At 38.9% G+C, this 24714-nt stretch overlaps 1 protein-coding gene across 7 annotated transcripts in view; it reads left to right on the top strand.

The window, feature by feature from the left end:
* The window catches only part of ap3s1 (adaptor related protein complex 3 subunit sigma 1), a 141054-nt gene that overhangs the window by 19314 nt on the left and 97026 nt on the right, over nucleotides 1–24714 (top strand). For all 7 annotated transcript variants that reach the window (XM_087998456.1, XM_087998448.1, XM_087998445.1 and 4 more), the window contains 2 exons: nucleotides 6153–6244; nucleotides 7020–7131. In XM_087998456.1, coding sequence (XP_087854582.1) covers nucleotides 6243–6244; nucleotides 7020–7131 — 114 coding nt within the window. In that variant the 5' untranslated portion in view covers nucleotides 6153–6242. The remainder of the gene's footprint in view (nucleotides 1–6152; nucleotides 6245–7019; nucleotides 7132–24714) is intronic.

Here is a 24714-nt window from a genome sequence, read left to right as displayed (position 1 = left end):
TGATTGTGTTGTATGAGTGTCATTGCCACAGACCATCATGTTGTATGAGGCTTCCTGTATTTTTGCTCACCAGCAGGTAGCTTTGCTGCCACCATCTTTCTCAGTAGGGATCTAAAAGGTATGCTTGGTCCGGTATGGTCGGGGAAAGCCACTGGCCTTAAACAGGATAGCTTATTGCATATTAGCAACTAAGTACAAATTAAACCAATATGATTGACATTGTTATAGAGAGAAGATATAGGTCTTACTCCTTCAAGATCTTAAACAGTTCTCTCAAGTCCATCTGGCCCCTATAATGGGTAATGGTTGAAGCATTCCTCAGCGTTAATCTTTCAATTCTTACATCCTTTGCAAGATGTACTTGTTTCCTTCAAGGATCTGTTCTTGGCCCCCTCCAATTTCTTTGTCTCCATGCTGTCTCTTAGCAATGTCTTCTGAAAATGCGGTATTAGGTGATTTTCCTCTGCTCTATCTCCATCCTGCTTTTCTTTCCACTATTATTAAATTATGAGACTGCTTATCCAATGTCCAGTGCTAAATGAGCAGAAATTTTATTATCCAATTAGATATTCAGGAAACTGAAATCGTTGATTTTGGTTTCTAGAATCTGTTCTTTAGCCATCCCTCTTCCTCATCATCTGAAATGTTGGCACCGCGTTGGCTAGAGTCATAAAGGTCTACAGCACAGAAAAAGGCCCTTCAGCCTATCAAGTCTGTGCCAGTCAAAAACAACCACCTATCTCTTCTAATCCCATTTTTCAGCACTTGGTGCATAGCTGTGTATACCTTGGCATCGCAACTGTACATCTGATCTTCTTTAATGTTATAAAGGTCTCTACCTCTACTAAGATGACATATAAATGCAGATTATGTCAAGACTGTTTTGGAGCTGTAAACAGTGAGCTGAGAGCTGAAGGTATCTTTTGGAGTGTCAGTAGCAGCCTGCTTTGAAAAAAATATTGAATATTGTTAATGAGGCCAGGCCTAGAAATTAATTGCAAATTGGTTTTTGTTCAAAGTACTCAATAGAAGTTCAAATAGACGTTTGAATATTAACTGGGGCCTCTTGGAGTTATGGTGCCAATCAGTCTAACAAAGTGAATGAAAAAGGAAACAAAGAAAAACTAAAGCTTGAACTAATTTTTCAACTGTGTTTAAGTCAGAAGAATTGTGCCTGTGAAAGATACAAGATGGAGGTCTGATTGCTCCTTGGTTATCCTCTCATTATTAACTGATTGAAAGTTCAGAAAATTGTGTCTCAGTTGTAAGTATTGTGAATATGAGCCTCCTAAAAGTTGGTTGCATGTATTGGTAGCTTAAGGAAACCAATCAATATACAATCCTAAGTGCCTGAGAGATTACAGATCATGGAATCTACTTAAGCGGACTGGCCAGTTGCATCGCATTTACCTTTCTTTTGATTTTTCCCTTAACTATGTCTCGCTGGCTATCACTGTGTCAGTTGGGGCTAGAATCAAAGAAGGTTATGTATAAATCACTGCCATTAGTCAGATTACCAATTCTGAAGAATGGTCGTTGGACTCAATACTAACTCTACTTTGTCTCCACAGATGCTGCTAGATCTGCTGAGTTTTGCTGGTGATTTCTGTTTTTGTTTCTGATTAGATTATCTTGTTGCTTAACTTTTCTCTCTTTTAAAACTACTGTATTCTTAATAAATTGTTAAATCTTGTTAAGATATGAACCTGGAATTAAGGGCTACGGGGAGAATGCGGGTAAGTGGAGTTGAAATGCCCATCAGCCATGATTGAATGGCGGCGTGGACTCGATGGGCCAAATGGCCTTACTTCCGCTCCTATGTCTTATGGTCTTATGGTATCAGTTATTCACAAAGTCTGTACTGGTTATTCAAAAAGTCTGGTTAAGAACCATTGGGGACAATTTTGAGGGTCATTGAGTATTTTAATGTTATGATATTGCAAATACAGGGATAGGGAGACTAATTTGATTTGACTGTCTATTTTGTGTCATAACAATTGTCTATTCCAGCTAAATAGTGGCAATAGCATGCTATAGGCTGGTTTTGAAATCACTTAGCTCTGTCTATCAGATCAAAACTTTGCAGTCTTGCCACATTCACAATTTGTGGTAGATAGCTAGCAAGTTAAAATTGTGGAGGTACCACAGACATTTCCATCCTCAATGATGACAGAGCACAACCAGGGATGCAAAAGATGGGGCTGAACCATTCATAGCCATCACAGCCAGAAATTGGAGCAAATATTTTATCTTGACCACCCCCTTCTCCACCATTCTCAATTTCCTGAGGTTCCACCATTATGGATGCTGATTTTTTTTTTCAGATTAGATTCCCTACAGTGTGGAATTGAACTTATTTTATTTATTCTGTGATATTAAGAAAAGTGTGTGCGCCCTGACAACATCTCAACTGTGGTACTGAAGCTCCAGAACTAGCCATAACCCTTGGCAAGCTGCTCCAGTATAGCTACAATACAGACAACTATTTGAAAAAGTAGACAGTTTCAATATCTGGCCTATTACAAAAGTCAGGGCAAATTCAATCCCATCAGAAATTTCTGCTCAACCATCCATAAAATATCATTGAACCACTATAATATGCTATTACTGAAAAGTAACCAAGCTGATGGCTCGATTTAGGTTCTGCCAAGACAGCTTGAGCTGTAAACCTCATTACTACCTAAAATTTTGAATTCCAAAAGCAAGCTGAGTGTTACTACACTTGACATTAGGGCAGCTCCAAACAGCCCATGAGAAATTGAAGTAATTAGAAATCAACACAAAAGGAGATGGCTATGATTGCTGAAAGTTAGCTGCGAGAGTTCCGCTGAATAACATTCTGCACACATTTGCTTTATTGATAAATTTCTCTTCCTCATAATGCTAAAAGTATGGATATTCCCCAATGATTACTTGGTGTTCAGTTTCACTTTCAATCCTCATGCAATGAAACAGTCTGTGCTGTGTGCAGCAAGATCAGAAGAAATAGGAATAAGAGTCTACAAGCCTGCTACCATTCAATGGGGTTATGACTGATCCTACATTCTTCATGTCCACTTTCCTGCCCTTTCCGTGTGACCATTGATTTCTCCTTCTGATGAAGAATCTTATCAATTCCAACGTTAAATATACACAAGAACTCTGGCTTCACAGCTGTTTGTTGTGTGACAAGGAGTTCCAAAAACCTCAATCTTCTGAAAGAAGAAATTCCTCTTCATCTCAGTTTTGAATTAACACTCTATATTCTGAGACTATGCCCTTTGGCCTTAGACTCTCCCAGATATCCTCTCAGCATTTATCCTGTCAAGCCCCATAAGAATTCCATTTGTCGCAATGAGATCACCTCATTCCTCTAAATTCCAATGAGTTAAGTCTCAAACTGTTTAGCCTTTGCTCATAAGAAAATCCCTCCATACCAGGGATTATCCTAGTGAACCATTTGTGAACTGCGTCCCTTAAGTAAGAGGATCAAAATAGTTCATAGCATCCAGATGTGGTCTAACCAGTAATTGCAGGAAGATGTCCCTACTCTTGTGCTCCAGCCCCCTTGAAATAAGGCCATTAGCCTTCCTGACTACCTGTTGCACCTGTGTGCTAGCCTTGTGTGTTTTGTGAACAAACACTGTCAAGCTGTCTGTTGTTCCCTATTTAAATAATAATCTGTTCTTTTGTTCTCTCTTCCAAAGTGGAAAACATCACGTTTTTCCACATTACAGTCCATCTACCAGCTTTTACCCACTTTGTTAACCTATCAGTATCACTCTGTAAACTGTTAGTATCCCCCTCACAACTTGCCTTTCCATCTATATTTGTGTCCAGACTTGGTTGATGTGTGCATAAATATTATTTGCTATTTCCATGTCAGCCAGTGACAATCGTAAGAGAGGATCTAACTATGTGTCTTGGCATTCTCTTCCCAAGTGGCACTATCATTCTCTAATTCCTCACCATCAGCATTTTTGTCACTTTTGACATTGAACTCAAATGGATCAGCCATAAATACTACAACTACAAGATCAGGAAGGATCCTGGATATTCTGTTATGGGTAACTTGGGTTCTGATGAAGTTTTAACACAGTTTGTTATGTAATGTGTTACTCTTCACCTAAGGTAAAAACAATGACTGAAGATGCTGGAAACCAGATTTTGGATTAGTGGTGCTGGAAGAGCACAGCAGTTCAGGCAGCATCCGAGACTCTTCACCTGCCTAGATAGGGGCAGCTCCAACTGCATTTGAAGCTTAATACCATTTTGCACAAATATCACTCTTCCTTGATGACCTCCTCCAGTACTTTGAACAGTCACTTTCTTCACCACTCGAGTGCTGTGTCTGCTCTGTGTACCACTCAGAAAATGTAGTCATTTGCCAAGGCTTCTTCAATACCTCCCAAACCTGTGATCTGTACTACCTAGAAAAATTACAGCAGACGCATGGAAACCTAAACACCTTCAAATTATAAGCCATCTTGATTTAGAGCTTTTTTTGCCATTCCTTCCATGTCATCAAGCCAAAGTTCTCGAACACCTTGCCTAACTGCTCTGTGTGAATTCCTATCTTGCAGTGGCTTACTGCCACAGTCTTGACGGCAATTAGTGATGGTCACTAAATGAAATAGATTTGTTACTATCAGTGTACACATTCTTTTCATGAACCATAGAAAGATCGTGGGACATATTTGAGTAAAAAATGTAAACGCGCAGGACAGTTGAAAGAATATGTGTTGCTGGAAAAGCCCAGCAGGTCAGGCAGCATCCAGGGAACAGGAGAATCGACGTTTCGGGCATAAGCCCTTCTTCAGGAATCATTCTCCTGTTCCCTGGATGCTGCCTGACCTGCTGGGCTTTTCCAGCAACACATTTTCAGCTCTGATCTCCAGCATCTGCAGACATCACTTTCTCCAGTTGAAAGAATAGCAATACACGGTGAAGCAAGCTAAACTGTAAAATGTGGGAGCAGAAGTATGCCATTCAGCCCATCGAGTCTGCTCCCTCACCCCCCCCCCCCCCCCCCCCCCCCCCCCCCCCCACCTTGAATGAACTCATGGCTGATCTGATGATAATCAACTCCATGTTCTTGCCTTATAAGCTTTGATTATTCACAACCTAGATGAGACGTCCTTAACCCAAGCACTGGACAGGCAACATAGTGTTCTCTGCAGGAGCCCTGAAGGCTATCTCCTTAATCATACTGCATCTAAGACAATTGCATCCCTCATTTTTCCCCCCCAACTTAAAAGGCTCCTTACATAAAAATACTGTGGTCACTTTTCTCATTGTCCCTGTTGTCCCCAATCTTGTTCACACAGCTTGCACACACCATGTAACTGTTGGACAACTACAAGAACTGAGACACCTCAATTTTAGCCTCCTGGGTCATTATACCTGCCTCCTCTGTCTTTCCCTGTTATTGGGAAAATGTTAATGTCTATTATAATGGATGAAATAGCAAAGTATTTAGAAATATTTAAATGGTCAAAGATGTAGTTTGTGTCGGTGGGGCTGGCATAGCTCATCTCTTGTAGACTGGAAAATACAAAGTTACCAGTCTCCACAGCAAGTAAAAATATATCCAAGTGTTTCTTCCTCTGTCTTATGTCTTTTAAGTTTGTTGTCACTGTTGTCATGAACCGCTGCATTGGTCAGGGTATGAATCATGTCATTTGGTCTATTTTGAACATGCACTTTTCTATGAAATCTGTATGTGAGAAATAAATGCTTCAATCTTGTACAACTTAGCCTCGTTGCTGGGCTTTAGTTGCAGTGATATTTTCCTTACTTATATTAAAAGGCATTTCTTTTCTCTTTCTATAGGCTTTCAGATTTAAATACGTCATAAAACCATGTGTTCCTGCAACAATTTGCTGTGGGTTCAAATATAATTCTTTTTGCCTCAATTCTCTCCCCTACTCCTTCACTTCTTGTCAATTTTCCTAAATAATATCCACCCAAAGCTTTGTAGGTGTTTATGGAGTGTACAGGAGGTGTTTAGTACTTACAACTCTACTCTTCCTTTTACTATTCCGTAAGATTATCTTTAAGCCTTACAGTTACAAATGTGCACAACGTTTTTATTTTAAAAGATACATTATCTCCCAGTTCGTATATCATGGCAGGGGGTTTTAAATTATAAATGATCCTGTCTTTATTTACAGAGTGAAGACACACAACAACAGATTATTAGGGAGACATTCCACTTGGTGTCAAAAAGAGATGAAAATGTCTGTAATTTCCTGGAAGGTGGCATGTAAGTAATGTAAATTGTTTTGTTTGATCCTTTTCTTAAAAAGTAATTTGCACAGAACAGTTTACTTATAATTTACCACAGAGAGTTTTAGTTTATCTCTGCATAGAATATCACAGAAAATGGATCAAATTGCTCAAAGAAATTTAGAACCAGACTGCATATTGTGTTACAGTGTATTAGATTAACCTAGGCTCACAACAATTTCTAGTGTTAACCTGATGCTATGTTTTGTTCAAGGTATCAGAGTTGAGGGATAACACTAATTTATTTTTCCCCCAGATCACAAGTTTTCATATGCATGTTTGGGTTGTAGATATTCAAATGTTACACAGTTATTATGTTAAACAAAGTTGACCTTAAGATCTACCTACCTGAAATGGTTCGTGTTTTGACAACAAACTATTCTTTTGTGCAGAAATTTTCAAAGTGTAAATGCTGCACATTATTTGGTTGAAACATATTGTATGCCATAAATGACTGTGCCTGTACCAAAATACACAGTGTAGAATTAGGGGTATCTAAAGATCACATTGCAAGCAGTGTACATGTTCAGGATTTGGGTGGCTTCCTGAGAATTTGGAGAGTGGCAAATAAAATGCCAGCTTTGTGTTGCTCATGTTGAAAATAAAAAATTGTTCCAAATTTATATTCATTTAGAAGTCATTTCAAGATTAAATAGGAGAAGCCATATAAAAGGTTATATTAGTCATGCTCAATAAAAGCTGTGGCACAAAATGTATAATTATTTTTTTCTGTAATTTTCTTCTGTTTTTAGGTTAATTGGAGGAGCAGATAATAAACTTATTTACAGACATTATGCAACTTTGTATTTTGTCTTTTGCGTGGATTCTTCAGAGAGTGAACTGGGCATCCTGGACCTCATTCAGGTATGCATGCATTGTCTTGCAGGTTTGAGGAATCTGGTTAAGAAGGTTTGATCACAAATCACTTTAGCTGTAGGTAATAGCTCTCTGTTTCTGATGTGAGTGAATGGAACCTGCAACGGTTGCTTGCTGAGCATAATTTGTTAGGTTTCTATATTAACATTAATTGTCATTTAGTGAGGATCCCAGTCAAAAATGAGTGATAACATGACTAGAGTCATAGGTTGTGCAACACGGAAACGAATCCTTCAGTCCAACGTGTCCATGCTGACCAGATATTCTTAATCAATCTAGTCCCATTTGCCAGCATTTGACCTATATCCCTCTAAACTCTTCCTATTCATATATCCATCCAGATGCCTTTTAAATGTTGTAACTAAACCACCACTTGCTCTGGCAGCTTGTTCCATACACGCATCACTGTGAAAACATTGCCCTTTAGGTTCCTTTTAAATCTTTCCCCTCTCAACTTAAACCTAAGCCATCTCTTTTGGACTCCTCCACCCGAGGGAAACGACCTTGGCTATTCACCCTAAACTAGACCGAATAAATTGAGGAGTCTGTTAGAATGCAGTGCTTTTATTATTAACTTGTATCATGAATGACAACATCAAAAACAAAACATATGAGGGAGCACTTTTCCCAACCTAGCTCATTATAGGGAAAATATCTGTGCTGCCCCACTTTGTAAAAGTTTCAATGCAATGCTTCCTTTTCATTTCACAAGAGACAACCCATACTGGATACTAAACCTGTTTGTTCCGACTTTAGTTACAGCATGAAATTGTATTGTTTTATTATAGTTTAGTGCTATTTATAGTTATGGGCAAATAACCCTTGTGGTTAGTTCAATCTTCTGATTGTGCTGAAGCATTGCAGTGACCTATGTGCACATTACGGTTTGGCAGTGATAAACCAATTCTGTACAGTGATTTAGATCTGTGAATTTTGTAGAAAGAAGGTCCCTGCTGTTTTTGTCCTGTTTAATGACTGGGCATCTGAAAAAATGTCTAATAGCATAAATGATGTTGATTTGCTGGTCAGCCTTGAAGCCTCTTTCATTTAGCTGATCTTGGTCAGCAAAGATTGATTAACTAATTGTTGCAATTTGGGTGATTTTTATATTTTCTAATCGCACACCTCAAGAGCAGGTGGGACTTGAACATGGTGTGCTGGCTCAAAGTTAGGGACACTACCATTGCACCAAAAGAACCCTTCCTTTTGAGATTATTGAAAAGTCTGTTGCAGCCAGCAGTCTGTATAAAGAAACTATAATCTTGTGGTAGAATGCAGGGTTCCTGCACCTGGTCCAGGAGACTTTGAGTTGAAGTCCCACCTGCTCTAGAAGTGTGTAATAACATCGCTGAACAAGTTAATTAGAAGAAAAATAAAAGCGATGATGAAGCTCTGAGGTGTAAATTGGTTAATGTTGGTTGGAAGAATACACTTAAAAGTAGAAACAGTAGGGAGGCAATAACTAACTTTAAAGAAATAATATTTAGTATACACCAAAAACATTCATGCTTAATTTATGGATATGAAAGGAGAGTGTTCCAACCATGGCTAATAAATAAAGAATAGTATTGAAAAGGCCTATCAAGTGCCAAAGAATGGTAAGCCTAAGGATTTATAATTTTGCAAAAGATCAAGGATAAGATTAAAAAAAAATAGAATATTAAACAAAACTAATGATACAGAAAAACAAAGGGTAAATGTTTTTATAGGAATGTGAAAAGGGAAAAGATGAGCAACAACAAATATCCATCCATTGTTGGTGGAGTCAAGACAATTTATAATGGTAAATAAGGAACTGGCAGAGAAACTAAACAAATCCTTAATGTCTACCTTAACAGATGAAAATACACGAGTAACAACATAGAATAGAGAGATTGGTGATAACCAGGAACTGCAAGATCTTAATGTAAGCTAGAGAAATTAGTGACAATTAAATTGAATAAATGTCCTGGACCTGATGAATCTACAAGCATGAAAGTTGAAGAAGGCATGATTCTATAGACTCAGAATGGTCCTGGCTAATTGGAAGGATGAAAATGACACATCACTATTTTATGAAAGAAGACAGCTGGAAAGCAGGATGTTATAGACTTGTTTAACTGAATGTCAGTCACAGGAAAAATGCTAGAATCTATAAAAAGATGTGATAACAGGGCTCTTAATAAATAATGTTAACATAATCCCTGTCTTTGACTCTAATGGTAAGATTGGGCAAATTTGTCTTCTGAGAAGGCTTCCACAAATGCAAAATAGCCTCTCATTGTCATCATTCTTGTATCTTTCTACAGCATGAAGTAGAACATGCTTTTGAAGGAAATGAGTAAATGTCTCTATTATCTGGTCATCAAATGCAAAAAAAGAAATAGCTGGGCACTAGGCATTGGTGATTTACATTAGGTGCCATAAATATAGTCTCCTTTGAGACGTCATTGGATAACAGTAAATAAAGGGTGAATTGATGATGGGATACTGGCCCCTGTGGAGTTACTTTACTATCCACCTTCCTCCAGTCTGAAAAGGTCCATTAACCTGTTTTGTGACACTCGGCCTATTCTGCATCCATGTTGCTACTGTTCCATTTTTTTCGTGAGTGAAACTTTTCCCAAATGTATGTTGTGTGACAATATCAAATGCTTTTTGGAAATCCATGAGCAGCACATCAATTGCGTTGCCTTCATGACTCCTTCTGTTGTCTCATTTAGAACAACTCCACAAAGTTAATTAACCATGATTCCCCCTCAAAAAGGTCAATGCTAGCTTCTTTAACACTTTGCCTTTGTCCGCATGACTATTAATTTTTGTTCTGAATTATTGTTTCTGGAAATATTCATGCCACCTTTATTAAACCAATTGACCTGTAGTTACTCCGATTAACTTTACATCCTCTTTTGACTAAGGGTATGATGTTTGTAATTCTTCATGCCAATGACTTCCAAGTCAAAGGAAGACCAAAAAATTATGGTCAGTGTCTCCACAGTTTCCATTATTGCATTCAAGCAAACTGAGGGAGATGTCATATCTGATCCTAGTGCCTTATCCTCATCCTCATTAACTACAGGGACCCTCCTTTCGATTTTGAGCCCTTGTAGTGTCTGAATTAACTTCTGTTTCTCCATAGCTGGTATACTTTTGTCAGAGTTCCACAGTGCCATGTGCCTCAGACTATTTCAGATGACGACCTTCTTAAGGCCCTGACCTCCATATTGTAGAGCATAGCTTTATATATCTGTTGTTACTGGGGCAGAATTAGTTCTTCAAATGACCTGAATTTGTACTCCGCTAAGTAAATAATTGAATATAGTGCACAGCTTAAATAAAATAATTGTTTTGTTTCAAAAAGTGTTGAAAGGAGGAGGAAGTACTTTCTTCTAGAATATCCTATGCCATCACAGGTAAACGGGTTAATTATGCTTGCCTTCATTGCTCAGATCATTGAATACAGAAGTTGGGATGTCATGTTGAGCTTGTACAGGATGTTGGTGAAGCTACTTTTGGAGTACTGTGTAAACTTTTGGCCTGCTATGGGAAGGATATTATTAATTTAGAGAAGGTGCAGAAAAGACTTACTAGTATGTTACCAGAACTGGAGGGTTTGAATTAGGCTAGGACCTTTTTTACTGGAGCATAAGTGGTTGAGGGGTGACACTATAGAGTTTATATAATTATGAGAAAAGTTGAATATCTAAGGTCTTTTCCCTAAGGTGGTGGAGTTCAAAACTCTTGAGATATATTTTTAAGGTGAGACAAGAAAGAGGTAAAAGGGACCTGAGGTGCAGAGTGGTTCGTATGTGGAATGAACTACCAGAGGAAGTGGTAGATGCAGGCACAGTTACATTTAAAAGACATTTGGACTGGTACGTGAATAGAAAAGATTTAGAAGGATATAAGCCAAATGCAGACAAGTGAGATTAGTTAAGTTTGGGAAACCTGGTTGGCATGGACGAGTTGAATTGGACGGTCTGTTTCCGTGCTCTATGATTCTGACTCAACTTTAATTTTATTCAAGCTTTGGAGGTTTCCCTGAAATCCAAAAGAAACCATAATTTCCCGAATCTTATAACTAAAGGCTACTGCACTGCTTACTCTGTGTGCTAATAAAATTCTCCCGATGTAAACAATTTTCCATTAACCTGCAAGCATGCACACATACTTTTTAAAAAACAATTCACCATGGCTACAGAAATACTTACAAGCTAATCATGAAATTTTTTGATAGGCACAGTCCAAAATCCAATCTCTAAACTGACACACCATACATCACACAATCTGTAATCATGCATCTATGTGTCTGTAATAGCTATCAGATGTTATTTATTTATAGTTGTTTTATCTATTTTCTTTTGAATGTCACATGCATTAAGATACAGGGTCTTTAGTTTTATTCTTTTATTGTCTTGACATTGGGTCGGCAATCGCATTTTCTCATTTTGCCACATGCTCAATTTTCAAATTGAATGGCCGTAACAACAAGTTCCATTTAAACAGTCTGAAATTCTTGTTCTTAAATTTCTCCACAAACTTCAATGGATTATGATCAGTGCTTATGATTGTCTCAGATACATTACTGGTAACATAAACATTGAAATGTTTTAACGCCAACACCAAACTCAATGTCTCCTTCTCAACTGTCTAGCATTTCTGCTGATGACTGTTCAATTTCCTGGAGAAATACCCAGTAGGCATTTCTTTTTTTTTTCATTGTCTTCCTGTGAGAGCACCACATTGATAGCCAATCTTGAATGGCTTTGCATAATTAGGTGTGGCTAATACTGGGGCAGTGGTTAAGATAGTTTTCATGCTGTCAAATGCCTTCCAACAGTCTGCTGACCACTGAAACTTCTTACCTTTCTTTAGCAATTCAGTGAGTGGAGCAGTCACACTGCTAACATTTGGTACAATTTTCAATAAAATCTACTCAATCCCAGGCATCATGGTACTGTTCTTTTCGTCGATGGAATTAGGAAACTCCCCAATTACCTTTGTTTTTGCATTCTGTGGGGCCCAGGAAGGTGACTTGAACTTTGCCAAATTCATTTCTAGCCAGGTTTATACCAAGCCTGCCTCCTGAAGTCAGTTGAACAATTCTGATAAATGTTGCAAATGTTTCCTTCCAACTGTGACTAAAAATCGCCAAGTCATCAATATAAACTGCACAATTCGGTAGTCTGGAAATGACCTTATTGGTTAGTCTCTGAAATGTGGCTGCCGCATTTTTCATACCAAATGACATGACTTTAAACTGATATAGTCCATTCAGCGTTATGAAAGCAGAAATTGTTTTCACTCTTTTGGACAAAGGTACCTGGCAATATCTTCTCAGCAAGTCCAATTTGGAAATATAAGTTACATGTCCCAGCTTTTCAACACAGTCTTCCAAACGCAGAATCAGATATGCATCAGTCTTTGTAATGGCATTGACTTTGTGGCAGTTCACATGTAACTGTTAGTTACCATCTAGTTTTGGTACCATTACAATGGGTAAGCTCCAGTTGCTGTAACACATTTTGACTGTGTTGTCTTGGAGCATGCATTCAATCTCCTTTTGAACCTGTATTAATAAGAGTTATGCCTATAAGGGTGTTGCTTAATCGGAACAGTATCTCCTATGTCTACATCATGCATAATTAGGCTAGTACTTCCCAGCTTATTTCCAAAAATCCCACCATGTGATAGTACTAACTGTTTCAGGTCATTTCGAATTTCCTCTGGAAAGTAGCTCTGCAGTTTATCCCAATTTTGGACAACTCCCTCATTGTCCAGTTTAATTTGAGGAATGTCCAGTCTTCTGAACTTGGTTCTTCACTCTTTGTTGTAACCAGTAACACAATCTCTTTGACTTTCCTTCCCTGTCACAATACCTTTTGAGCGTATTCACATGACACACTCTGAGAGATTTCTTTCTGTCTGGAGTCCTTATCAAATAGTTCATCTCACTCAATTTCCTTTCTACTTGATAAAGTCCTCTAAACCTTGCTTTTAAAGGTTCACCTATTACTGGAAGTAACACTAACACCATATCTCGATAGCAAAATTGAGTTTTTGATTTCTTGTCTGCTTCCTGTTTGGTTGTATGCTGTCTAGCCAACTCCCCTGCTCTATTTAATTGCTCCCTAGCGTTTGACACATTGTCCAAATATGTGGTCTCTGAATTACGACTTACTAATTTCTTCTTAATCAATTTTAGCAGTTCCTTACTTCATGCCCAAAAATTACTCAAATGGACTGAATTTGGTGGATTCGTTTGGAGCATCTCTAATCACAAAAAATACGAACTGAGTTCCCTTATCCCAGTCATCTGGACAGTCTTGACTATAAGTCCTCAACATGGTCTTTGATGCCACCTTTCCAACGCTGCCTGTAATTCTGGATGGTACACATCCAGGAATTGTTTTATTCCTCAGCTGTCCATAACTTCCTTAATAATTTTGATGTGAAGTTTTACCCTTGATCTGATTGTATCTGTGGATAGTTTGTATTCAGTGAAAAATTTGAGTATCTCCTCTACAATCTTTTTTAGCTGTGATAATGCATGATGGAATGGCCTCTGGGAATCTAGTGGACACGTCTATTATTGTTAACTAATACTGATTCCCATTTTTTATTTTAGGTAGGGGTTCTACATAATTAAGACTCTTGTGAAAGATTCTTCAAATGCAGGAATAGGTGTTAAAGCTGCAGGTTTTCCAATTACCTGACATGTATGACATATCTGGCAAAATTCAGCTACATCCTTGTACGGTCCAAACCAGTAAAAATGTTTTTGTATTTTAGCTTGAGTTTTTCTCCTAAATGACCCCCCTTCTGGTAGTTCATGAGCCACCTGCAACATCTCCTTTCTACTGGCAATATGACTGGATGAATTTCTGCCCATTTCATATCTGCCTGAATGTGTGATGGTCTCCATTTCCTCATTTAGACATCATTTTTAAGATAGTAATATTCAGATACATTCAGATTCTTTTTCTGTGTATGCCTTTTGATCAGTCGCTTTAAATTTTAATCTTTCTGCTGTAACTGAATTAATTTATCCGAGCTAAAGTTGTCTGCTTTGTCATCTGTGTGCTCTTCGTTTGTGTCAACCACCTGATCAAATAGGGTCTTGGCTTTATTATCAATATGCTATATCAATATGTTTCAACTGGTGACCTTGTGACCTGGTTACCACGCATTTGGGAAAAATCCTAGGATATGTATCCTCCAATAGTTCAGTAGCTTGAGTTTCCACTGGCTTTTCAACCACAGTAGGCAGCACTCTCACCTATAAACCAGCTATATCATTAGCTAGGTCAAATTGTATTCCTAAAGCTGAGAGTTTGTCCAGTACTCCTACCATGATTTCTGCACTCTTCACTGGACACTGTAACCTCACTCTACATATTTGAGCACTTCTTGTCTCACTGTGAATTCCTGTTACTAGTATCTTTTTCTGGTAGCATTCAACCCTTCAGAACTCCTTTCGTAACTCCTCATAACAGATTGTATCTCTCAATATTGCAACCTCTTTATCTGCTGCTCCTGGCCAATGTGAGTAAAGTGGCCCTTGCAGGTATATAGTTTAAGAAGATCTGGCACTTCCTCCTTAACCAACCTCCTACCAGGTTGTACATTCTGGTGCAGATTTCTAGCCTCCACTGTCCTTCTGTTAAAATGCCAACACAATTCAGTGGCTTATCCTTATTTCCTGCATCTTGCTTCCTAGTGCTTTGCCTAGACCACCAACACTGATTTTATGTGGCCTACTTTATGGCAGTGAAAACACTGGAGCTTTTAAATTTCTCTTTCCCCTTCAAGGGTTTCCCTTTTACTCTGTGGTAAATTATCCCTATGATCTTCACCAAGATCTATCTTTCCTTGAGGAGAAAGTGAGGTCTGCAGATGCTGGAGATCAGAGCTGAAAATGTGTTGCTGGAGAAGCGCAGCAGGTCAGGCAGCATCCAGGGAACAGGAGAATCGACGTTTCGGGCATAAGCCCTTCTTCAGGAAATGATTTCCTGAAGAAGGGCTTATGCCTGAAACGCCGATTCTATCTTTCCTTACCATGTGAGGACTTCTCTTTTCCCCAACTTCTTTCCCTCACAGATTGAAATTGATTTTGGAAACCAACCTTTGATTTATAGACCAACTCATAATCATCAGCCATTTCAGCTGCTAATCTTGCCATTTTAACTCTCTTCTTTTCCACATGGGTCCTCACTACTTCAGGAAGTGAATTTTTGAGCTCCTCCAAAATAATTGTCTTTCGAAGAGCATTGTTAGATTGCTGTATTTTTAATACCATTATTCAACTATCAAAATTACTGGGTTTGATCGTTTCAAACTCAATGTAGGTTTGACCAGGGTCCCTCGTTAGATTCCTGAAACATTGTCAGTAGGCTCTGGCACAAGCTTCTATGCACTTAAGATGGCTTTCTTCACATCCTCATATGCCCCAGATACCTCCCCTGACAGTGATGCAAATACCTCACTTGCTTAACCTACAAGTTTTTTGTTTGGATCAACAAAACCCACATGGTCACTGGCCATCACATTTGTTTACCCACCTCTTCAAATAAGATGAAAAAGGCTTCCACATCTTTCTCATCAAATTTAGGCAATGCTTGAATGTATTTAAACAGATTCTCACCAGGCCTTTGGCTACCATGGGTTTGCTCTTCCTCACTCAGCTTACCTTCAGCCTTCATTTCCATTCTTTTAAACTGATTTTCCTGTCTAAGTGTGAATTTCTGAAGTTCAGACTCCCTATCTTTCTTCTGTCCCCTCTCTCCTTTTCTTTCTCTCTTTCTTTTCGTTCTGCTAAAGCGATTCTGTCCTTTTTTCTTGTTGTTCTGCTAAAGTAATTCTGTCCTTTTGTTGTCATACTTTTTCCTCTGCTTTTAATTGTAATTCAAACTGTTTAATTTATTTTGCCCTTTCCTTCTCTTTTGCCTCTAACTCAAGCTGCTTCCTTTTCAATTGAATTTTAACCATCTCTAAATATTCTAATGGAATTTCCAGCAAATTTAAATGTTAAGCCATTGCTGTAATTATCTCTCCTTTCCTTACAAGGAGGCAGCTCCAACTCCAGCTTGTCTGCTAATTCCAGCAATTTGGCCTTATTCACCTTTTGTAGAACTCCCAACATCACTTCTTCCAACCCCAGAAAACTCATGATGACTGAAAGAGCTATTGCTATCCCAAGCACTGTTTAAACCAACTGAAATCAACACCCAGGATAAAAGACCTGCTACTTGCAGCCTTAGAGCTCAACAACCCGAATCCCAATTTGGAACTGTAGAACAAATCCTACAAAGAGACCCCATCTGTTATGGGCCAGGCCAGACCCACCTTAAAATATTTCAAGAAAGTAGCCTGGACTCTAACTTTGCTAGTTGTTTTAAGCAGGTGTAGAGTGGATATTCCAGGAGTGATGCAGCTGGCCCAACTACTGAGTTTTAAACAAAACAGAATTTATTTGCAAGATTACTGAATGAAACACCAAACAAAAGGGAACAGAATACAGAATAACGTAAACTATCTGAAAACTGAAGAGATTATCCCAGTTTAATGCTGTTCCAAATTCCTGCAAACACCCGTAAACACTCCTTGGCAAAAAAGGTAAAATCGAACACCGGGTCTTACAGGAGGGAGAGAGAAAGAAAGATGGCAGCACAATTCAGCATGGGACACCTCCTTCCATGCAGCTGTTTCTTGGATGAGCAGCCTGAAAACTGACTGACTGCTTTCAGTGAACAGCAAGACTGTTTAAAAAAAACAAACCAGCGAAAGCTGAGGTGGGAGAACTGGCTGCTCCCCTTTCATTGTGCAGGTGTTTTTTTTAATCTTGAAAGCATTCTCAAGTAGTGAAACCCAGACTTTTCGAATTGCTGCTTTTATGACCTCTCTGGAAGAGAAATGTCAGGGATAACATAACCTTGTTAAAGGAGCAGCATCATCACGCCTCTCATCTTATCTTTTGATTTATTCTCAGATTTGTACTTTCTGTCCTGTATTGCACTGGTCTGTTTATTATTTTCCACTTTAATGCCTTCTTGTTTTGCCTTTGATTACCACAACTTCCCAACTTTGATCCCTTGTCTACATTACTTAGTTTAAAATCCATGACATCCATGGTTTTGCTGGAACACTAGTTCTAGCACCATTCTAGTGCAGAGTGTCCCAACTATATAACCCCCATTTTCCCCTGTATTGGTACCAATGCCTCACAAACAGGAACCCATCTCTGCAATTTCTCGCCTTTGTACCACAAGATTAGTCTTTAATTCAATTATTCATTCGAGCTTAAAGGTCCTACTTCCTAGTTTTGTGCCCAACTCATCATATTGACTGTACAGAACATCTTTCTTTGTCCTGCCTATGTCATTGGTATCTATATGGATCATGATGACTGAGGAATTCCCCTCCCACTTTTAAGTTTGTCTCTAACCCTGAGCAGCTTTTCCTAACCCTCACATCAAGCAAGGAATATGGCCTTATGGGTTCTCACTCTTGGTTAGTGTCCCCATCCTTATATTGTCTCCTACTACCACTCCATTACTTTTTGCAAGACTTATGAAATGGCTTCCCACAATGCTATGATCAGTTTGATCATTTGAACCAAACTGATTGAAATCCTTTCTTTGTGGACAGTTGCATTGTCTGAAACTCCTGCTGTCTACATCCCATTCTTTGTTTATGGTACAGCCGTAGTTCCCTTCCTCAACTACTGATCAAATCAGAAGACCCTGTCTTAAGACATTTGACCGCCTCCTAAGTGCAAAATATCTCAGTAAAATGTATCCAAATGCTGCAACTGTGTCAGCTGTACTGCCATCCTTAATGTGTTTTAATCAAGTAACTATTTAATTTTCTTAATATGTTTTTTAATCTTCTTTTGATTTTGATTTTTTTTAATGTTGGGACTAGAATAGACCCTAACTACTTTTTCAGCAGCTAGCTTCTTCCTGTATATCACATTAAGAACTAAACTAAACGGATTAGGAAAACAAAGGAATGTCTCCTTCCCCTCACTCATTTACTCACCCAGCTCCCAGCACTTTGTGCAAAATCCCGCAATGTGCTCAATCGCAATGAGATGCTTGTAATTAAATACTGTGACTTAGTTCGGTTCCAGGTATAGGAATGACAGTTTAAGATAATTTTCTGACCTCAGCTGCTTACCAGCAGAAAGCTTGTATATCCGTGCTGAAGTCTGAATGAACAGAATTTAAACGATTTGTTTCAATTAAATGTGAGATTGCTTTAGAAAGCGAATAAGATTTCCATTGCCCAACTTCTAGAACTCTGTTCAAAGCCATTTCGGTGAGTAATAGATAAATTTGCAACTTTCTCAATCTCTGACTCACAAAAGAATATGCAACTACCCTAGCATATCCCGAATTATGCCCATTGTCAAATTACTTTCCACCATGTTGCAATCTGAAATGAACAGATTACCTTTTGTACTACAAAGGAGGTTTCTGTGCATTTGAGAGCATTTCTAATTCAAAGCAGTAATTTTTATATTCAGGACAGAATAGTTGGTTTATATGTATATATATGGGAGTCATACACTTTGCAGCCCATGAGCCTTTGATAGCTATTTCGTGTTTTGTGTGGGTACATGACTAATTTTAAAAGTTTTTAATGCAAATGGAACGGAATAGAATTTTTTCAATGTTTAATTCCATATGAAACAAAGCTTTTATTTTGCAGTTTGAATTTATATTTGTAAATTGATAAGAGTTAATGCTAATGTTAGTGTTGCACTTCACTGTTGCTGTCCACACAGTATAACTATTAAAATCTTTACAAATCAACAATAGTTATCTAGATTTTTATGCATTATTGTTCCTGTTTATTTTGCATTTCATGAACACATTATTGCAATTTCATAGCAAGTCCAGCAAGTGGTGCTAAGAGCTAAAAGCAGCACCCATTTTCATTGACATTTCCTCAGTAGTGATGAAAACTAGTTTAAAGAGTTTCTGAGATTTATTTTTAAAGTTTGATTCATCTGAACAAGAATGCACAGGCCTACAGGGAGAAAATGTGTGTGTGACATCAAGTAAATTATTTCTTTGGAGAGTCAGCACAGTTGCAATTGACCAAATAGCCACCTTGTTGTAATCATTCTGTGACTGTGTAAAATGTAAATTGGATGTGTGCCAGCAGCAATGGGATATAAATTAAGATTCTTCATGATGCACTCTGACAGTTTGGTTAAATGTTTGGGGTGACTGAAGCTTTCCATTCAAAGAAGGATAAAGCCTGTGAACTTAGTGACACTACTGTAGAATGTTGTTGCCAGAGCAGACCTTCAGTAGATATATCAAGGTAGCAAGCTGGGTTATTTGAGTACAATACAACTTTAAAGGGAATTTTATTATTCTTTTATGAATTTTCATTGAACATGTATGGCATCAAATTAATCCTTCCTAAAAGTTTATTCTTTCTTAAAATAAAACACATTTAACAGTTTTTCATTTAAATTTAAATTGATTGAATTAATATTAACTGAATTATTAGTTGAATTATAATTACTTGACTGAAAAGAAGATATGTGTGGTGTTTGAGTTTCTGTAACTTCCCCTTCTTCCCATTTCAGTGTTCTTTATTTAGTAAATTCCTCTGAGTAGAAAAAGGCTAGACAGCTTTTTGGGGTAATGAGTGCTGTTACATGTTGCAGCCTGTTACCTGATACCAAATATAATCTCCCAATACTGTGGATCCTGTCAGCCTGTAATCTAGATTTCTCCAAACCGTACAGAACATAATTCTATGAAAATTAAATCGCAACAACCTAATGCATATAATAATGTGTTCTTCTATATCATATTTTGCTTATGTTTAAGTAGTCAGAACTTACTGGTATTTTATGTGTAAATCACCATAGTCCCAGAGGCCCTTAGGAGCTGTTGTCTGATTAGTGAGTGGGGGTTGTGCATGTGTGAACGTATGAGAGAGGGTCTGCATGAGTGTATTGGTCTGTAGGAGTGTGTGTGTGTCTGTGTGCGCGCACTTGTGTGCTTGTGTGTGTGAGAGAGTGTGTAGTGCAATGGGGTCACCTGTAGTGTGACATGAACCCAAGGTCCCGAACTTGGTTATCAGCCTCTGTTCGGTCACTTTTCGTTGTTGCCTGTCCCGAAGTCCATCTTGGATGATGGTCACCCGAAGGTACAAGGCTGAATGTCCCACACTGCTGAAGTGTTCCACGAATGGGAGGGAACACTCCAGTCTGGTGATCGTTGTGCGCTGTCCATTTATCCGGTGCCATAGCCTCTACTCAGTCTCGCCAATGTACCATGCCTCAGGGCATCCTTGCCTGCAGGATATGAGATAGACAATGTTGGCTGAGTCACATGAGTACCTGCCGCATACTTGGTGGATGGTGTCCCCATGTGTAATGGTGGTTTCCGTATCAACACTGTGACACGTCTAGCGTCGTCTGCCGTGACAGGGTTGTGCGATGGTGTCCTGAAGACTGGGCAGTTTGCTGCAAATAATGATCTGTTTGAGGTTTGATGGTTATTTAAAGGTGAGATTTGGAGGTCTGGGGAAGGTCCTGGAGAGGAGCTCATCCTCATCGATAACATGTTGCAGCTTGCGAAGAGCATGGTGTAGTTTTTCAGCTACTGGGAAGTACCCTATCAGTTGCAACCCATGTGTGTATCCTGAGGCGGTCATTATGGTTTCTTGCTGTGGCACGTCGGAACTGGTAGTCGATAAGTTGAGCATCGCACCCCGTTCTGATGAGGGCATACTTGAGTACATCCAAGTGTCCGTCATGTTCCTCTTCATCAGAACAGATCTTTTTCTATGCATAGGGCTTGGCCGTAGAGGATGGGCATTTTAATATGTTTCTGGTGGAACTGGAGAAGTGTAGCATCATGAGGTTGTCCATTGGTTGTGGTAGAGTGAGGTGCACATCCTTGATGGAGATGCACATGTCCAAGAATGAGATAGATACTAAAGAATAGTCCATGGTGAGTTTGATGGTGAGATGAAATTTGTAGATATCACTGTGTAATTCTGTGTAATTCACTCCTCGCCATGAGTCCAGAGGAAGAAAATGTCATCAATATACTTGGTGGATAGTGTTGGTTGGAGGTCCTGCATAGAGAAGCCTTGTTCGAACCTATGCATGAAAATGTTGGCATATTGTGGTACAAATTTGGTCCCCATGGCTATTCCATGTGTCTGGATGAAGAACTAGTTGTCAAAGGTGAAAACATTGTGGTTGAGGTTTGACTGGTCCATGGGTGCTGAGTTTCTATAGGAAATCTGTAGTAGTGAGTTTTGAGAAGATTTGTAGCTCCGGTTGAGGTTCTGGAGTAGCATTGGTGCAAGTAATTTCTGTCCTTGCTCCTGCCTTTGAGCACCATCAGCTAGTTCTCCTCCAAGTCTCTCACTAACCTGATTTAGAACTATACTACCATTTTGTCATTGTCACTAGGTCAAATTCCTGGAACTCTCTCCCTGTCAACACTTTTGGTTATAAAGAATGATGGCTCCAAGGCTATTTAGAATTGGGCAATGAATGTTGGCTTAGTCTACCTGTGTTCTGTAACTTAATTCAAAGAAACCTTTTCAGTATCCCCTGGGTTGTGGGGAAAGAAAAGACATGATTTTGAGCTACGAGCATTTGAATCAATATAGCACTGTGCATGTTAGGAAAAGCAAGAGCAACAGACACCGGAATGTGGTTCTTATGGCTAGGAAAGGTGTGCATCCATTCCAAGGACCAAGCTATAATAGACCTTTTTTGTATCAGTAAGATTACTTTTTCTCTATTTGTGATTAATTTTCAATTGTCATTTCTGATGGTTTTTATTAACCATTTAGTGAAGAACTTCAAAAATTTCACACTCTTTCTCTCCAGTAAACTTATATGGACTATCAAGTCTGAATAGCCCTACAAAATGCTGAACTAGTGTACAAAAGCAAAATATTGCTGGCTGCGAGAAATCTTAAATAGAAACAGAAAATTCTGGAAACGTTTATTAACTCTGAAAGAATATCAATATGAAATATCAGATTCTTTCACCAGAGATTTTCCACAATACTTTTTAAAAAAAATTATTTCATAGGAATATGGGCCTTGTTAGCACTTGTTCCCATCTTTCCTTACTGTGAATCAAGTGAAGAGCACATTAATTCAGAGCACACTTAAGCATCCAGCACGTTGCTGTGGTTATGAAGTTGCTTGTAGGTCAGACCAAGTAAAGATTGACCAAGGGCATTAGTGAACCAGCTGGATTTTTATTCATTCAAGATCACCACCCCCACATTCCCAGCTGTGCTGGTTATATCCAGTGGTCCCTATGATATTGTATTTTGAAATGTCTCAATCTATTGGTTAGAAAATATGAATGTAAGCCGTGGGGATTATGCCACACAGGTTTGTGTCTAACACAGAGAAAGATGTTTGTAGGGGATATAGGCCAATAATTTTAGTCCTTAGGCACCATTGCATAAAGTCCAGCTATTACTGAGCTGTAAAGGATTTATCATATGATTGCTTGGAACTAGAAAGTCAAAAGGTTAAAAGAGACTATGATTTATTTGTTATTCACAAACAAGCACGTTTATAAGGCAGTATCCACCAAAGCTTTTAAAGACAAGGATGGAATTTTATTGTTTTTCATAGAATCCCTACAGTGTGGAAACAGGCCATTTAGTTCAATAAGTCCATACTAACCCTCCCAATATCCCACCCAGACCCATTCCCATTCCCAATTACTTTACATTTCCCCTAACTAATCCATCATTAAGGATGAGATTTCTAAATTCTTGGAAGTGCAGGGTTGGATTAGAACAAGTCAGCATGGATTTAGTAAGGGGAGGTTATGCCTGACAAACCTGTTAGAATTCTTTGAAGAGATAACAAGTAGGTTAGACCAAGGAAACCCAGTGGATGTTACCAACCTAGATTTCCAAAAGGCCTTTGATAAGGTGTCTCACGGGAGGCTGCTGAGTAAGGTGAAGGCCATGGTGTTCGAGGTGAGCTATTGGCATGGATTGAGGATTGGCTGTCTGACAGAAGGCAGAGAGTTGGGATAAAAGGTTCTTTTTCAGAATGGCAGCTGGTGACAAGTGGTGTCCTGCAGGGTTCAGTGTTGGGGCCCCAGCTGTTCAATTTATATATAAATGATCTGGATGAAGAGACTGGGGGCATTCTGGCAAAGTTCGCCGATAATATGAAGTTAGGTGAACAGGCAGGTAGTTCTGAGGAGGTGGGGAGGCTACAGAAAGATTTAGACAGTTTAGGAGAATGATCCAAGAAATGGTTGATGAAATTCAATGTGAGCAAATGTGAGGTCTTGCACTTTGGAAAAAAGAACACCGGAATGGACTATTTTCTAAAAGGTGAGAAAATTCATAAAGCCAAAGTACAAAGGCGCTAGTACAGGAATCTTGAAAGGTTGACTTGCAGGTTGAGTCAGTGGTTAAGAAAGCAAATGTAATGTTGTCATTTATTTTAAGAGGGTTGGAATGTAAAAGCAGTGATGTGCTACTGAGATTTTATAAAGCTTTGATTAGGCCCCATTTAGAATACTGTATCCAGTTTTGGATCGCACACCTCCGGAAGGACACACTAGCACTGGAGCATATCAAACGGAGACTTACAGATGATCCGTGGAATGGTAGGCCTAACATACGATGAACGGCTGAGATCCTGTGATTGTACTTATTAGAGTTCAGAAGGTTGAGGTGAGATCCAGTAGAAACTTGCAAGATAATGCATGGCTTAGAAAGGGTGGACGCTGGGAAATTGTTTCCATCAGGCAGGGATACTAGGACTTGTGGGCATAGCCTTAGAATTAGAGGGAGTCAGTTTAAAACTGAGATGAGACCTTTCTTCAGCCAGAGCGTGGTGGGCCTGTGGAATTCACTGTCACGGAGTGTAGGGAGGCTGGGACATTAAATGTCTTCAAGGCAGAGATTGATAACTTCTTAATCTTGCAAGGGAGAGTGCGGTGAGTGGCGCTGAAATGCCCATCAGCCATGATTGAATGGCAGAGTGGACTCAATGGGCTGAATGGCCTTACTTCCACCCTATTTCTTATGGTCTTAAGTACAGATCCCGTGATGGTTTACCAGACTGATCCCTGGAGTGGCAGGACTAACGCATGAAGCGAGGTTGGAGCAGTTAGGATTATATTTGCTGGAGTTCAGAAGAATGAGGGGGAGAATGTCATTGAAACCTATAAATTTCTAATAGGACTAGACTGGGTAAACAGGAAAAAGGTTCCAGAACGAGGGATCACAAGAATATAGGATAAACCATTTAGGAGATGAGGAGAAATATTTTCACCTGGACAGTGGTGAGCATGTGGAATTTGCTACTGCAGAAAGCAGTCAAGGCCACAGTATTATGTGATTTCAAGAAGGTGTTAGAAAAAGCACTTGAGATAAAATGGACAAAAGGATAGGAGGAATGCAACAACAGGCTTTTGAGTTGGATGATAGCCATGGTCATCATGAATGGCAGAGCGCACTCAAGACCAAAAGACCTATTCCTATGTTTCTCTGGGTAAAACAAAATCAAACTTAAAGCTTCATGTACTCCTGATACTCTACAGGTTATGTGTG

This window comes from Chiloscyllium plagiosum, unplaced genomic scaffold (assembly GCF_037043375.1).
Source record: "Chiloscyllium plagiosum isolate Xiang-an unplaced genomic scaffold, Cpla_swu_hap1 HiC_scaffold_2, whole genome shotgun sequence".
Classification (NCBI taxonomy): Eukaryota; Metazoa; Chordata; class Chondrichthyes; order Orectolobiformes; family Hemiscylliidae; genus Chiloscyllium; species Chiloscyllium plagiosum.
This window is presented reverse-complemented; position numbering and strand designations above follow the sequence as displayed.